We start from the raw sequence: 14,923 nt of genomic DNA, 5'->3' as shown, positions 1-14,923 counted from the left end.
CTTGGCCACCTCAATTGTATTCATCATATTGTACAAGCTCTGTATGAAAAAAAATGTAAACCACGTTATTCACCACCATCACCATCACCACCATGTCCCGTCTGCTCTCTGCCAGATCGTAGACAAGTCGCACGCGTCCATGGCTGACCTGGCGGAGACTGAGGACGATCAACTCACGACACGGGAGCCACTTGCCACCTGAATCTGTGACGGCGACTCCAGCGGCCGGGACTAACCCTGGACACTGACGGACAGCTCCCTCCGCCGGGCTGCATCTCCACTCCTCCGTCGACTCGCAGCAGACGCTGTTTGGTGGTGAGAGGATTTGGGGCAGGGGGAGCGGGGGTGGGGGTGGGGTGGTCGGGAGAGGCGGGGGGGAGGTGGTGGCGGTGGACAGAAAAAAGGCTTCCCCCCCCCACCCCCTCCGCTATGGCCGTGATGTCGAGAGGATGCGTCGACACCAGCGGACGCCACCGATGAACGCACGAGCCCGCCGGAGACCCCAAGAATTCCTCCTCCTACCCACGAGGGGGTCGCCGCAAATGACGGCCCGACGTGGGGTGCGAGTCCCTGTGCGGGTCGCTGTGGCTTGGCCCACGCTGCCGCTGCTGCCGCCGCTGCTGCTGCTGCTGCTGGGTCTGTGTATGTGCGGCCCCCGCCGGGCGCTGGCGCAGTACGACGTCTGCAAGAGCACCGTAAGCTGGGACTCGAAGCTGCTGGCGCCCGCCTGGGAGTACTCGGCGTGCCAGCCGCCCACCGCCGACCTGGGCCGCTTCGTGCGCGTCAGCCTCGAGCCGCCCGACATCACGTGCGGGGACCCGCCCGAGCGCTTCTGCACCCTGGTGAGGGGGGCGGGGGAGAGGGGGGGCTGGGAGAGGTGGGGGGCTGGGAGAGGCGGGGGGGCTGGGAGAGAGGGGGGGGGGCTGGGAGAGGGGGGGGGCTGGGAGAGGTGTGGGGGGGGGGGCTGGGAGAGGCGGGGAGGTTGGGAGAGGTGGGGGGCTGTGAGAGGCGGGGAGGGGGCTGAGAGAGGCGGGGGGGCTGGGAGACGTGGGGGAGCTGGGAGAGGCGGTGGGGGGGAGCTGGGAGTGGCGTGGGGGGGCTGGGAGAGGCTGGGAGGCTGGAAGAGGCGGGTGGGGGGCTAGGAGAGGCGGGGGGGGGGAGCTGGGAGTGGCGGGGGGGGGCTGCAGGGGAGAACCGCCCGAGCACTTCTGTGGGAGGGGGGCGGGCGGAGATGGCGTGTGGGGGGACTAAGAGGGAGGGGGGGTAACTGTTTGAGAGGGAGAGAGAGGGGGGTCCTGGGGGAGAGAGAGGAACCTGGTTGGAAGAGGAGAAGTGGAGACCTGGGAATGAGAGAGACCTTTTTTATTCAATCCACTACTGGATGAGGGCCTCCCCACGCCGTGCAAGTCGTGGCGACGTTCCTGTGACTTTCTAATATCGGAATGAAGAGCGTTCCAGACGGCCGCAGAAGCGCATATGAAAGCGCGCGATACGTAACCATCTTTGTTCGATGGCTAGCGAACAATCACGTTACAGTGAGGGGTGGTTGAGCCAGATGATGACGATGCAGCCTTCGTATTCGCGAATCGGTTATCGGGGCTCGTCTTGATAGTTCCTTGTTTCTGTGCTGGATTGATCACACCATGGGTATGTCGTCTCGGCATGCCCACACAGCGCGCTTGCTTCGTGGGTGCGTGGGATTCCTGCGATGTCTTCATGTTCACCTCAGCTTAAATAACGCCACCACGTTTCGCTCGGGAGACTGCCCGCGGACACCATATGTGCATTGGATCCATGGGGGAGCAGTCTTGCTGGGTCTACTGAGGCAGGACGCGCACTTTCCTCTCCCCCCCCCCCCCCCCACTTGGCAATGAATGGAGCGAGGGCCCTGCCCGCTAACATTTTATTGCGGCACAAATTGACGTCTTCAGTTGCTGTGGTCCCATGGATTGTCCTAGCCCCTGCCATGGGAATGTGGAATTTCCACAACCGCTTGCTCGGGGGCTGTGGATAAAAATATGAGGAAGTGTAGGCTGTGTTGCTCGTGTACGGTTGGTCTGTATGTTGAACTTCTTTTGCATCGTACGTATCCAACCGTGCCAACTGGAGGTGCGGGGTAAGGACAACACACACAAAAAGCACTTTTAGAAGAAGCGAGTTTTAATTTTTTTAAATGTACGCGTACAGGATGGAAGCTGCCGGGGCGTAATGGTCATCAAACTGAACCGTGTAATCCAGAGGTCGCAGGTTCGATTCCACCTCCCTGCACACGCAGCTGATGCAATGCGGCAAGGTCCTTGAACTCTCCCACCTCTGCAGAGTCAGCTGCGCAGTGAACGTGCGAACGTTGGAACCTCAGCGTTGGGCCATCGTTGTGGCCCAACGTTGGTGGCTCAGCGTGGTTTACTGGCAGCATAACTTGGGCAATTGCAGGGCTGCGCATTTACCTCTTTGCATACGCAAACACATGCATTTATGGCTGGAGGAATCCGATAAGCTATAAAGCTCTTTTTCACAGATGTCCAGTAGGAGCACAGGGTCAGAACGTTACTACAACAAACAGTACACAAGCACGATAGGAGTGCAAAGTAACGGAAATGTAAACAAATCACTTTAAAAATATATACAAATAAAACTAAACTATTGTTTTATCTTGCCAAGTGAAGCCCACTGAGCTCTTAACTCATTTCTGAGCAGCGACCTGGCCACAAACGATAGCTCAACAAAAGTGGCTTACCACGTGGAAATTAAAAGCGCAGCCTATAGCACCTGCATACCAGGTGCTATAGGCTGCGAGTCGCATTCCCCGGGTGCGTGATCTCGTCGCGGCAACTTGCAATGCTGCCGTCTTCGCAGATCACGCGAGCGCGAGGCTCGTCCTAAGTTAACCTTGGGGCCGAGACGAGCGTTTACAGCGGATCAGATAGCAGCACCGAGACCACTAATGAAGCGATACTCAGACTTCGCTCCACTTAAACCACCCACACCCCCCCCCCAACTAGCCCCCCGCCCCCCCCCCCCTACCTTAGCCCCCCACCGCCCACACTTTAATCCAATCCATCTGCCAGTGCCGAGCGCCCTGTTGGGCATCTCTCGCTTCAACCCGAACGCCCTAGCGGGGAATTCGGTTAAACGGACGGAGCGGAACGGGCAATCAAACGCCCCCCCCTCTCTCCCTACCATCACCCCCCCCCCCCCCCCCCGGTCAACACCGGAGACCGATAACAAACAACCACATAAAGAGACGATTGCGATGATAAATTATAATAATTTAAACACTTTGTTCTCGCTCCCAAAGACGAGTGGAGAGGGGCCAGCAGCCAGATAAGTGAGTCGGCGCGACCAATACTCGCCCCAGCTTTGCGGTCCTCTATATATTAAGATATTCTCGGCCAATTAATGAGGGGTGTTTACACGTGAGTATGAAACTCAAGCACCCGGAGAATGCCCCGCGGGTGCGAGGGGGCAACACTCAATCCCGTAGTGATGGGTTGCACAGTTTGCTGTACCGCCTTCTGGCGAGCCAGGGTACGGCTCCTCCTGGACCCCCCCACGGGAAGGGAGTCTCACGACACCTGTGCGGCGATTCACCAACCCTCGCCTTCACAGCGCTGGGTCGCTGGCCACCGAGCGCGTCCACCGCTCCCCGATCCACCACTCCCTTCGGAGGCAGTGCAAGGGCTGGTGGATCACGTGAGGGGCCGTCCATGAATGACGTCACGCAACTAGGGGGGGCTGGGGGGGGTCAGACATTTGTGACGATGTGTGACGAGGGGAGGGGGGGTTTGAGAAATGTGACGTCGCATCAAAATGCGCAAACTTTAAATAAATATAGACAACACGTTCTACTTAATTACATAGACTTTTAAATAAATGTTTTCTCCTACAACATCAGAGTGCAGCGCCACATTAAAGACGCACTACAATGACAATAGTTTAAAGCATGTTTAATATTTTTGTGTGGGGGAGGGGCAGAGCTTTGTGACGTCATATTTGAGGGGGGGTCTGACTTTTTGTGACGCCGTGTGACGAGGGGGGGGGGGAGGTCAAAAATCGCGTGCGGAGTGGATGGGCCAGGAGACGGCAGTACAGCAAGTGGGGGGGGGGGGGGGTCGTGAGTCTGTGTTGCCGTGACGTAGGTGCGAGCGTCATCTCCTCGTGCGCGCAGTGCGCGTGGCGGGTGGTTCCCCAAGGCCCTCCAAATTTCCTCCCAACACGAAAACCAAACGACGCGGTGCACAGGTCGCTACGCAAACATGCCGACGCACGTGTGCATGTACCGCATGCTGAACTTCTTTCGCACCGTACGTAGCCAATCGTGCTATTCGGAGGTGCGTGGATGGCGTAGTGCTGTCCAACATGCGTGTGGCCCTCGTAAGTGTTTAATCGGCAGCCGGGATGAGAACGTGGCAGTGCTGTAGATACGAGCAACAACAACAACAAGCGGTAGCCGCTGGGTGGGGGGACACGTGATCAGGGTGGGGGAGGGGGGTGCCGTGACTGACGGGCAGTGGAGTGGTGCCCACGTGCCCGGCGACCAATGGGAAGAGCTATGGCCAAGATGACGCGGTGCTCTTCGGGAAGAGCTATGCGTCTCCGTGTGAGTCTACGTGTCTCCGTGTGTTTATTATGAGTCGCTATACAACTCTATATAACAGCAGATGGTGAGATACCATCAGGGCAGATATATTGAGCTATTTGTGAATGTATGCATCTCTTTATGAATCTATAGGTCTGTGTGAATCTATATGTCTCTATGCGACTCTCTATAAGAGCAGATGGTGGGATACTGTCAGGGCAGATCTTGAAGGTTGCGATGTGTTAGTATATGCGTCTCTATGTGAACCAGCGCGTCTCTGTGTGAATCAACGTGTTTCTGTATGAATCCGTACAGTAGGTCGTTGCGTGAATCTGAAGGTCTCTGTGTGAGTCTGTCTCAGAGCAGATGGGGGGACACTGTCAGGGGCGATCTTGCGGTCTGTGATGTGTCTGCTGTGCAGCAGCTGTTGGACCTGGCGGAGTGTAAACGCGTTGGTGAGATGAGGTGTGATGATGGCATGAACGCCTGTGGCCACTGTGACATCTTGATCTTGATGCGAGCCAACAGGAATGTGGGCGAGAGAGGGGGGGAGGAAACATTTTCTCTCGTGTGTGGTTTCCACTTTTTTTCACGCCACCCTATAATCGATGTGACTGCTTTTGTCTCAGGGGAAGTCCCTAAAATAGCAGCACAACTTCATGCGACAGTTTCATCCGCATTGGATCATGGCCAGAGTGGCCCCTGATTGGCCTGTTACAGACAGACGGACGGAGAAATGTGGAATGTCCACCACTGGCTCTCCAGAGCTGTAAACAGGAGATGAGCACCAATGCCTGATTGCTCATTTGAGCATGGAAATTCACTTTGACTTGGCACCTGAAGCAGACGCCCCCCCCCCCTCCGACATCACCTGGCCGCCCAGGTGAGCCGCAGGTGTGCGCATGATTCCCAGCTCCGCCTGATGGTTACGCGCGCGACTCAAGCGCTCGCGTGCACCTGGCCCCGTCGATCTTGTTAATGAATCGAGATGATTGCGATCGAGGTCAGTAAGAGGGTTTGGACGGTCTATTCTCAGAGCGCATAAAGCCAGATTAGCGTCGCGCCGCAATGCATCGTGCCCAGTGGTCTCGCAGAAAGCAAATACGAAAACAAACATTAACGCGCCACCATCACCACAATCACCACCGCCACCAACAACGCCACCACTGCCGCCACGACCGATAACAGTGGCTAATATCTGGACCGGTACTGGGCCTCGACTTTATCTAACTTGCTGACCCGCCCCTACTGGGCATCTGTGAAACGGAGCTTCATAGCTTCATCGCATTTCCTCCAGCACTGGGGAGACAAAGGCGGCCGGGGGCATCGAGTTGACCGACCTACCCTTGGCCTTCGCTGGCGCTACTGCTCGCTGGCGGCACTTGCTCTAACAGTCCGCCAAGGGCGACGCGGCGAGGTGGGCGATGGGGACGACATCTGTCTGTGTCTCTGGCTTGCCTTGTGCGCTGGGCAGGAGAACCCGTACATGTGCAACAGCGAGTGCGACGCGGCCACGCCCGACCTGGCGCACCCCCCGTCGCTGATGTTCGACCTCGAGGGCCGCTCGCCGTCCACGTACTGGCAGAGCGCGTCGTGGCGCCGACGCTTCCCCGAGCCGCTGCAGGCCAACCTCACGCTGTCGTGGAACAAGAGCGTGGAGCTCACCGAGGACGTGGTGGTCACGTTCGCGTCGGCGAGGCCCGAGGTGAGCCGGCCGGGAGCCGTGTGGCTCATTCCCATCTCTCACACCCCCCTCCCCCCCCCCCCCGGTCTCCCACCCACGCACCACCGATTGTCTGCGTAGGCTACGAAAGAGGTTCAACATGCATAACATACTTCTGTGTAGAAATAATTATTGTTATTATAATTTAGAACACCTGCTAATTTGCGCCACCCTTATAGCGCGAGGCTGTCGCGAAAGGAAGACGCTTTAATTCACGGATGGATGTTTCACTAACTATTTAACTCTTAATGTTTCCAGTTCTGGCCCACTGAGCTGTGTAGCTCTTTTTCAGAAGCGACCTGGCCACAAGTGATAGCTCAACGAAGTGGCTCATCACGTGGAAATGTAAAGCAACCAAATACTCTAAAGGCATCTTTCTGAATGTGGAGTGAAAAATGGGAGGACCCGGAGAACATGCGAACTTCAAATATGCAGCAGACGTCAGGGTCGGGATCGAACCCATGACCCTGTACACCACGTGGTTAACATCTCGCCACCACGGTCGAGACTAATGACACAGCAGAGGCCAAGGGAAGGAATGGGCTCACGTGCAGGCGCTAGATAGACTGTCGCACGAACCTCTCGTTAGCGGGGTTGGCTGCGTACGATGCGAAATGAGTTCAACATACATACGTGACATACTGTGGCGATTTAGAGAGGCCTTCATCCAGCAGTGGACAGATCGTGGCGTGCCACAACCGTATTGTTCGTCCTTCACGTTGGACACAAAGGCACAGATGCTTCCATCCCAAGGCAGCGCGATAGTTATTTTACAATTAAGGTTTTTTTTATATTTTAGAAAAATAAAAACAAAGCACAGAACCGCGAGAGAGAGAGGGAGAGCAAGCAAGAGAGGGAGAGATTATTTTTTATTGTGTTGCAAGGTTGAACGAAAATTTAATTCTCGAAAAGCCCGGGTGAGTGTCGATTGTTTACGTATATATGGTCCCAGCATGGACATTGACACAAAAATAAAACACGCACACAGACGCGCGCGCGCGCATCTTAGGACTCATTAACGTTTGAGAGCAGAGGCCGTAAACAAGCCGAACAATGGGAGACACTCGGCGTGAACCGAACCGATAGCCGTGAGCATTTACAGCCCCACATCACGAATTTGTGCTCCCAAGGATTCAAAGCAATTTCGGGAGAGAGAGAAAAAATAAAAAGAGAGATAATTTTTTTTTAATGACCAACAAATCTGATTGCAAGGACAAACGGACGGGGGGAAATGCGCACACAGACGCACACCACAAGACACTAACACACACATTTTAACTGCTTCGCGTATGGAAATGAAAGTGATATTTTTGTTGGGTTGGGGCGGGCGGGGGAGAGCTTGGGAGGTGGGTGGGGGGGGGCACAGGGGTGGGGGGGCAGTAATATGGAAGGTGGGTGGGGGGGATAGGGGAGGGAGGGATAGATATTTTTTGCCGTATTCTCCACATGAAGGCCCACTTTGTTCACCCACCTCCTGCATTTGAAAGCACGACTAGAGAGGGGAGAGTCTGGCAACCATCGGGAGAATACGGCAATGCGGCACAACTATGAACGGGGCCGGGCAGAAGATGAGTGGAATTCGTGGACTGGACGGGGCTCGTATTGGGGTCAAAGGGCGGATCATCGCGACCGCAGCTTCGAATGTTGACCCAACTCGCGTTGAAGATTTCATCAGCCGAGAGACGTCTGCTTGGGAACAAATATAATTTTTTCAAGTTTTTTTTTTTACCGCAAGCAGTGATATGTCGTTAATGCCGGCTTGATGATGATGTCTATTTGGTATTTGAACATGTTAACACCTCCTGTATTCTTGCCGGGAAGTGAAAAGTCTTTTCTTTTATTCTCACCATCTTGATACTGGGGGAAAAAATGCGTCCCATATGTGTATTGTATTTTTAGTTTGACCGACGATTGTTTAATCGTGCCCTGACGTCACCCTTCGTGTCGTTTGATTTCAGTCCCTTTTCTTTTTTAAACGATGTGGTTCGTATTGGTCTTGAGCCTTGAAATAAATTACTTTCTTCATCTCTCTATTTTTCTTGTTGGAATTTGTTCGCACGGAAGAATGCAATTTTAAACGGAGACATTTTGAAAGTAAAATAGCAAAACGTGTTGTTATAATAGTCGCAAAATCCCACACTGTTAGATTTAAACAAACGTGTATGTCACATCGATTAGAGTCAAGAACGTCTGCGGTGCTCAGCCGACCGTAGCAGTTCCTCGAGACCATTTCACATTGCTTAGACAATGCTGTAAATTCCACATTACTCTGGCAGAATCCAGTTTAGATTATTGCAAACACACTTCATTTTCACTTAAACAATGACTATCCTTGAAAAAAGGTTTTCCCCTTTTTTCTGGCAACAAAAAAGGTGTTCAGATGTTAAAACACCAAACTGAAACATTTTGCAAGGAATCATGTCTGCATTAACCACAATGCATATATTATCAGAGTATGTTTTTTGTTTGCATTCTGACCACAAGTAACATCTCAGCACCTGTTTTGTTGCCAGAAAAAAGGGAAAAACCTATTCTCACATTTTGGTACTGGCAAAGGAGGTCCCATGAAATGACTATCTTTATAAAAAAAAAAAACATATTGTGAAACCCTTGACCCGCACCCTCTCCCCGCCCGCCCGCCCCCTCCGCGTCTCGCCAAAGGTCATGGTGCTGGAGAAGTCTCTGGACTACGGGCGCACGTGGCAGCCGTACCAGTACTACGCCGACGACTGCGTCGACGCGTTCGGCATGGAGGCGCAGAACAGCCGCGAGCTGCCGCGCTCCGCCGCCCAGCGCGTCATCTGCACGGAGGAGTACTCGCGCGCGTACGTGTGGGAGGACGCCAAGACGGTGCGCTTCGAGGTGACGGACCGCTACGCGCTGTACGCGGGCGCCGACATGCAGAACCTGGCGTCGCTCTACGGACGCCTGGACACCAACCGCGGCCTGCGCGACTTCTTCACGCTCACCGACCTGCGCCTGCGGCTGCTCCGCCCTGCGACGGGCGGCGTGGCGGTCGACGCGGCCAACCTCAGCAAGTACTTCTACGCCGTGGCCAACATCTACGTGCGCGGCAGGTGCGTTCGCCCGGCGGTCCGGCGGAACGGCGGCATCGCGGTCGAGGTCCCGCACGGGTGTGGTTATGGCCGTGGTCGTGGGGATGTATGTGTCTGTATGTGTGTCGAGTTTCTTTCACACCGTACGTAGCCAACCATGCTATGTATGCATGTTTAAAGTTATTTTGCACCGTACGTAGTCAAGCTTTCTATGTTTTATTTCGAACTTTTTTCGCACCGTATGTAGCCAACCGTGCTAATCGGAGGTGCGGGGGGAAGGACAACAACACTAAACACAAAAAAGCAGCTCTAAAGAAATACGTTTTAATCTTGATGATTTAAAAGTGCATAGCTCTCGTTGGCTTCCTAACATCGGAAAGGAAGAGCGTTCCAGACGGCCGCAGAAGCGGGAATAAACAGGTGGCGGCAGCCACCCTCTCATGTCCAGGGTGATTCGACCCTTAATAGAAGAGACCACCAGCATCCTATCTCTCCTGGTAAAATACTAAAAATACAAAAAGTGTATTTTAGTTTAGAGTGGATGGCCGGGGTTGTTCTGATCATCGAGGTCGAGTAAGGTGACAGTCGACGCCGTTGGGAACAGCCCTGGGTAATGTCGGCTGGCTTAGCGAGCCCAATGACTTGTGCCCGCTGGTCACGGTTTTTCTTAAAATGACCCCACGGTCACCGCGACTTAGCGACGTCACCCTCCACTGCAGCTCACGGTAGAACTCCACGCGGTGACGCTGCTCACAACCTCCCCCAACCTCCTCCTCCTCCTCGTCTCTACGCCGAGGCAGCGGCACCGCGGTCACAGCCGCGCGTCGTTTCTCCGCGGCAGCCTCCGACGTGTGGAACGCGGCCATCGTCGTATCCAGCAGCGGTCACTCTGACTTGTAAAAGTCGCTCACTTCTAAGATTCGCTGACTTCTAAGATTTTGGCTTAAAACTTTCGTGACTGCAGGAATTCATATTCTTGATTCTTTCGGTAAAGTCACGTAGATAGAAAATAAAAACAAATTAAAAGTAAAAAGTGAAAATGATAAAAGCAAAAAACCCACGACGTTTTGATCGCAACACAAGCCGTAGAAACGTCGTGGGTGTTTTGCTTTATTTAGTATATATTTATTTATTAGAAAAATTTACATTTTTATTTTCTATCTACGTGACTTTACCGAAAGAACCAAGAATAATGACTCCTAAGATTCTCTTCAAGGCCCCACCTCCTTCGCCCGGCTTTCAAGCGACCACTGAACTTGGCTCCACTCCCCAGAGTCACGGCCACTTACGTCTGTGGAGAAAATAAAAATCCTCGTCATCATTGTTATTGTTGTTGGGGTCGTTACAAGCAGCAGCAGCAGCAGCAGCCGCAACAAAAACGAAGTCTGCTCATCAGAAAAAAACATCGCAACTAAGAATCGACCTTCAAAGTTGTGGCTTGGGTGGAGTCAGGTAGGGCAGTGGGGGTGATGGGGGGGAGCTAAAGTGGGGGGAGGGTTGGGAGATTGGGGTGGGGGGCGATACCAGTAGTAGCCGCATCACCCTCGGGTGCTCGGGAAAAGGCGGCCGACTAAATGCTCCCAAAAGTTTATATTCAGCGGGCGGCGCAAACGGCAATTACAGGACGGGGTGACGTGCCCCGGCCTTCGAGCCAGAGGCCGGCTCCAGGGAAGCTCCGAGATTTCCACGGAGGGTTGCCGGCCAGGCCCGTAATGGATCAGCGGCTGATGTAGGCAAACATCTGTAATGGGATTAGCCCCAGAGACAAATGAGTGTGGGACGGGGCGAGAGGTGTGAGCGATAATGGCCGTAGCATTGCTTCTCTCGCAAAGAATAGCCCGCGCGAGTGGCGAATGCGGCGTTTGTGTTGTGCTCGTTGGAGGCAATCGCCCCCGACAACAACAACAACTGAGGGCGGAGGAGGGACGCTCACAACAACGAGTGGAGCGCCGGGCGGTTAAAATGCAGCGAGTTGGCACAGCGGTCGGCACAGGTGATGCATCGGCCAGTCATCTGAGTCAGTCGACCCAGGACACCTGGGGTCTGTCCCGTGATCTGCTGTTAGCGAGCCTTCGACACTTCACGTGGCCTCGGAGTGCACCTGGCCTGGCACCACCGCCGTGGTGACGTCACCGCCACTCCGTGTTGTTGTGTGTATTGTTGTTGCGTAGTTCGTGTTGTGTAATTTGTTGTGTGTTGTGTGTGTTTTGTGTGTGAGTTGAGTGTGTGTGATGTGTGTGCGTGTTGTGTATATTTTTGTTGGTGTGTGTGTTGTGTTTATTGTGTATATCGTTATTGTGTGTTGTGTGTAGTGTCTGTGTGTTGTGTGTGGCTTGTGTGTTGTTGTGTATGTTGTTGTTGTGTGTTGTGTATATTGCTGTTGTGTGTGTTGTTGTGTGTGTTGTGTTTGTGACAAAGGCGGCGGGGCGTGACGATGCCCTCGCCACCCCTTCGTGCGCCACGCAGTCCATCCCGCGACGGTGCCTGCTAGTAGCACTTTGCCCCAATAGCCTATGGCGAGGCTATACAGGGGATCTTTGTCTTTGTGTGTGAGTGTGCATGAGTGTGGTGAGCGGTGATGCACTGGATTGTGCCCTGCGCTACGTACCGGACGCCTCGTTTACAACATCCCCCCCGCCCCATACATAATTATGACATGGTGAGGCCTTCATCCAGCAGTGGATTGACAACTAGCTGTCAATTATTCTAAGTCAAGTGAGACATGTCCGTGTACAGACGCACACACACACACGTGAGCGCGCTCGCCATCTCCCTACGTAACCCGGGCCGCGATGACTTCTCGTGCCAGGCGAAGAGCGAGCCAAACACGAGCCAAAGAGCTCAAAGTCGTCAAGGCGCTGTCACTACCACGACTACCGCCACACGCACACACACACAGCTCGCCAAAACACCACAAACGTGGCCTCGACGACATGGCAACATGTCTCCTTCCGAATGCCGGTCACTCAGCGGGCGGAACGGAGCGAAGCCGTCAAATTCGATCGCACAGTTTCGTGATGGCGCTTCCTGGCCAGAGCGCACAACAAAAAAAAACCGAGAGAGGGCAGAACGTAGCGAAACGCGGCCCCTTCAACACGCGTGGTGGCATCTCACCCCCCACTGGCCTCCGAACGCCAAAACAAAAACATTTCGAGTCTCCAGAGACTGCACCCGCGATTTCCAAACGGGGGTGTGCGATGATTCTCTTGATGGATATTGAATGTGAAGTGGCTTCGTTGCTGCCACCGCTTCTGCTGCTGCTGCTGCTGCTGCACGCGAAGCGATCAACCGGGCGTCTCGTAGCGGCAGGATGGGTAAATGACTGCGTGACCCTGAGACCCAGGAGGGTGCACGCGAGTCGGCATGAAATCCTCATCACGGGTGGTTGAACGTTTCAAAAAGTTGCTTTTCGTTTTGGTTGTTGCGGATTTTGTTTGTGTTAGCGTTCTGAACTGCAGCGCGCATCGGTTTATTTCTTGAACTGAAAACGTTGGTGCTTCGTAGGTGATTCGTAGATGTTTCGTAGTCGATGCAATAGGTCCGCGTGTGTTTATTTGTTTGTTTTGAGTCCGGCCACTCCGGTGGTAGTTTTAAAGGCCACATTCTCGTCAATAACCCTCCACCATCCGAAAAGGTTGTCACGTTTACACGGGCGTTATTTTTCATTATCATTGATACGTTCCAATGAATCGATCAATACGTTGGCGCGTATTAATGGCAAGTGAGTAAAAGTGGTCATCTTGTCACGTGGTGGAGGGGTTAACGACAATACTTTTGGTTTAAAAGCCACGACCAACGCGAACACAACCGTGGATCATCTTCCATTCACTTCTGTTTTAGTGGAGGGCCATAGAATCGACACCTTCACGCTGCCGCTGCAATGCGCGTGAAATGCCCACATGGGCACGGAGCTTTTGAAGGCAAGGGTTGATGGATAGCATAGAGACCTGTGGGACTTTGAAGCTCGTTGTTGCTGTGAGGTGGTGGCCAGACGATGGTAGCACAGCGAGTGGGGCTCACGAGCCTTGAGTGCGATCCCCTTGTGTGCTTGGTGACTTTTCTCCGGGCACTGCCGTTGCCTCGTTAGCGCAAGGCCCATCTTTTACCGGGTCCGTCGAGAAATCTTGAGATTCGCGCTGCCGGGCGTGTTGAATGCCTCACTCTGCGTTGACGGAAACCAGCCACAGAGATGCCGCATCGCGACTTAAATTCAACCAAATCGATTGCACGGGGTTCTCCTCTATTTACGTATTCATGAAACCAATTCTAGATTTGAAGCTTTCGTGACTGCAAGGATTCATACTCTTAGGTTTTTTCGGTAAAGTCACGTAGGTATTTTTTTTATAGAAATAAAATAATAATAAATGAAAATAAATCTATTAAATCACGACGTTTCGGAGGCAACACAAGTCTCAGTGTTGCCTCCGAAACGTCGTGATTTAATTGATTTATTTTCATTTATTTTCATTTATTCATGAAACCTCCTCACTTTACGACGCTCCATCGACCACGGCTTCCTGTCGAAGCACCCCCCCCCCGCGCCCAAGTGGTCCGTGGCTCAGCGGGAGGTCGCTCGCTCTCCTCTGGCATCCCTTGTGCGACGGAATTCCCCCTTCCCCAGCCGTCGGTGCCGTCGACTCGCTGCCCCTGATCGAGCCCAGGATGAGCAGAGCAAACGTGAGCGCCGGCGGAAGCCAGCAGCTAATTAGCAACAGTGACTGACAAAACCTCGACGCGGAGGGAGGCTGAGAATAACTCGCGTCTTGGCAGCCTCCCCCCCCCCAGCCTCCCCCACCTCCTTCACTTCCTTCCCTCCCACCTCGCTCAACTGCAAGGGTTCTGTCTACCAGTCCACAGTGGAGGAAGAGGTCGGGGGGGGGGCGAGGAGTCCCATGCGATATTCAACTCGATAATGAATTCTCCCGGCGACGATGGGAAAGGAGACGATGGGAAGGCATTGGAAGGTTGAGCCGATTCGGACCGAAGTGGTAAACTCTGCGGGCGGATCGCCGCGGCCTTGCGGGTTCACCTTTGGCTGCCACTACATTCTTTGTTTCAACCGCGGGGCATCATGGGAAAAGGGTGCCTGGGAATATTCGTCGAGGCAACATTTTCTTTCGTCGTTGTACTAAATTCCACGCGTTGGCTTCTCGCGACCGCTGTCGTTATACGAATCGTGATTGACATTTGCTGATTGGTAATTGATACTTCGCGTCACATTTTTAAGAAGGCCCAGGATCGGAGGACCTTTGAGGGGGGGAGCGAGGAGGCTCTCCAGGGGACCTGGTGTGTCTGTGTGTGTCTGTGTGTGTCTGTGTGTTTGTCTGTGCCCGCAGTGCGAGCGGTTGGGTAGCGGTTAGCACGCTGCGCTACGAACCCCGCGACCCGAGTTTGATTCCCGCTCGCGGCCAACATCGGTGATGATTATCTGAAATGGTCTTGGACCTCCCCTAGGTCGACTCAGCCTCAATTGAGTACCTGGTGTGGTGTGCAAATATCGCCATTGGGGAGACAAAGGCAGCCGGGGACGGTGTTGCCCATCTCGTGTGCCGTACCGGCCTTCAT

The 14,923-nt window shown here is 53.9% G+C and overlaps 1 protein-coding gene across 1 annotated transcript in view; it reads left to right on the top strand.

Moving 5' to 3' along the window:
- The first annotated feature begins 376 nt into the window (after window positions 1–376).
- Window positions 377–14,923, top strand: part of LOC144937830 (netrin-G1-like) — a 37,798-nt gene continuing 23,251 nt past the window's right edge. Inside the window, exons 1-3 of the mRNA XM_078865336.1 lie at window positions 377–842; window positions 6,054–6,284; window positions 8,964–9,379. Of these exons, the coding sequence (XP_078721462.1) occupies window positions 450–842; window positions 6,054–6,284; window positions 8,964–9,379 (1,040 nt within the window). The 5' untranslated portion in view covers window positions 377–449. The remainder of the gene's footprint in view (window positions 843–6,053; window positions 6,285–8,963; window positions 9,380–14,923) is intronic.

This window comes from Lampetra fluviatilis, chromosome 20 (assembly GCF_964198595.1).
Source record: "Lampetra fluviatilis chromosome 20, kcLamFluv1.1, whole genome shotgun sequence".
NCBI lineage: Eukaryota > Metazoa > Chordata > Hyperoartia > Petromyzontiformes > Petromyzontidae > Lampetra > Lampetra fluviatilis.
The sequence above is the reverse complement of the archived record's forward strand: the minus strand, read 5'-3'. Positions and strand labels throughout refer to the sequence as shown.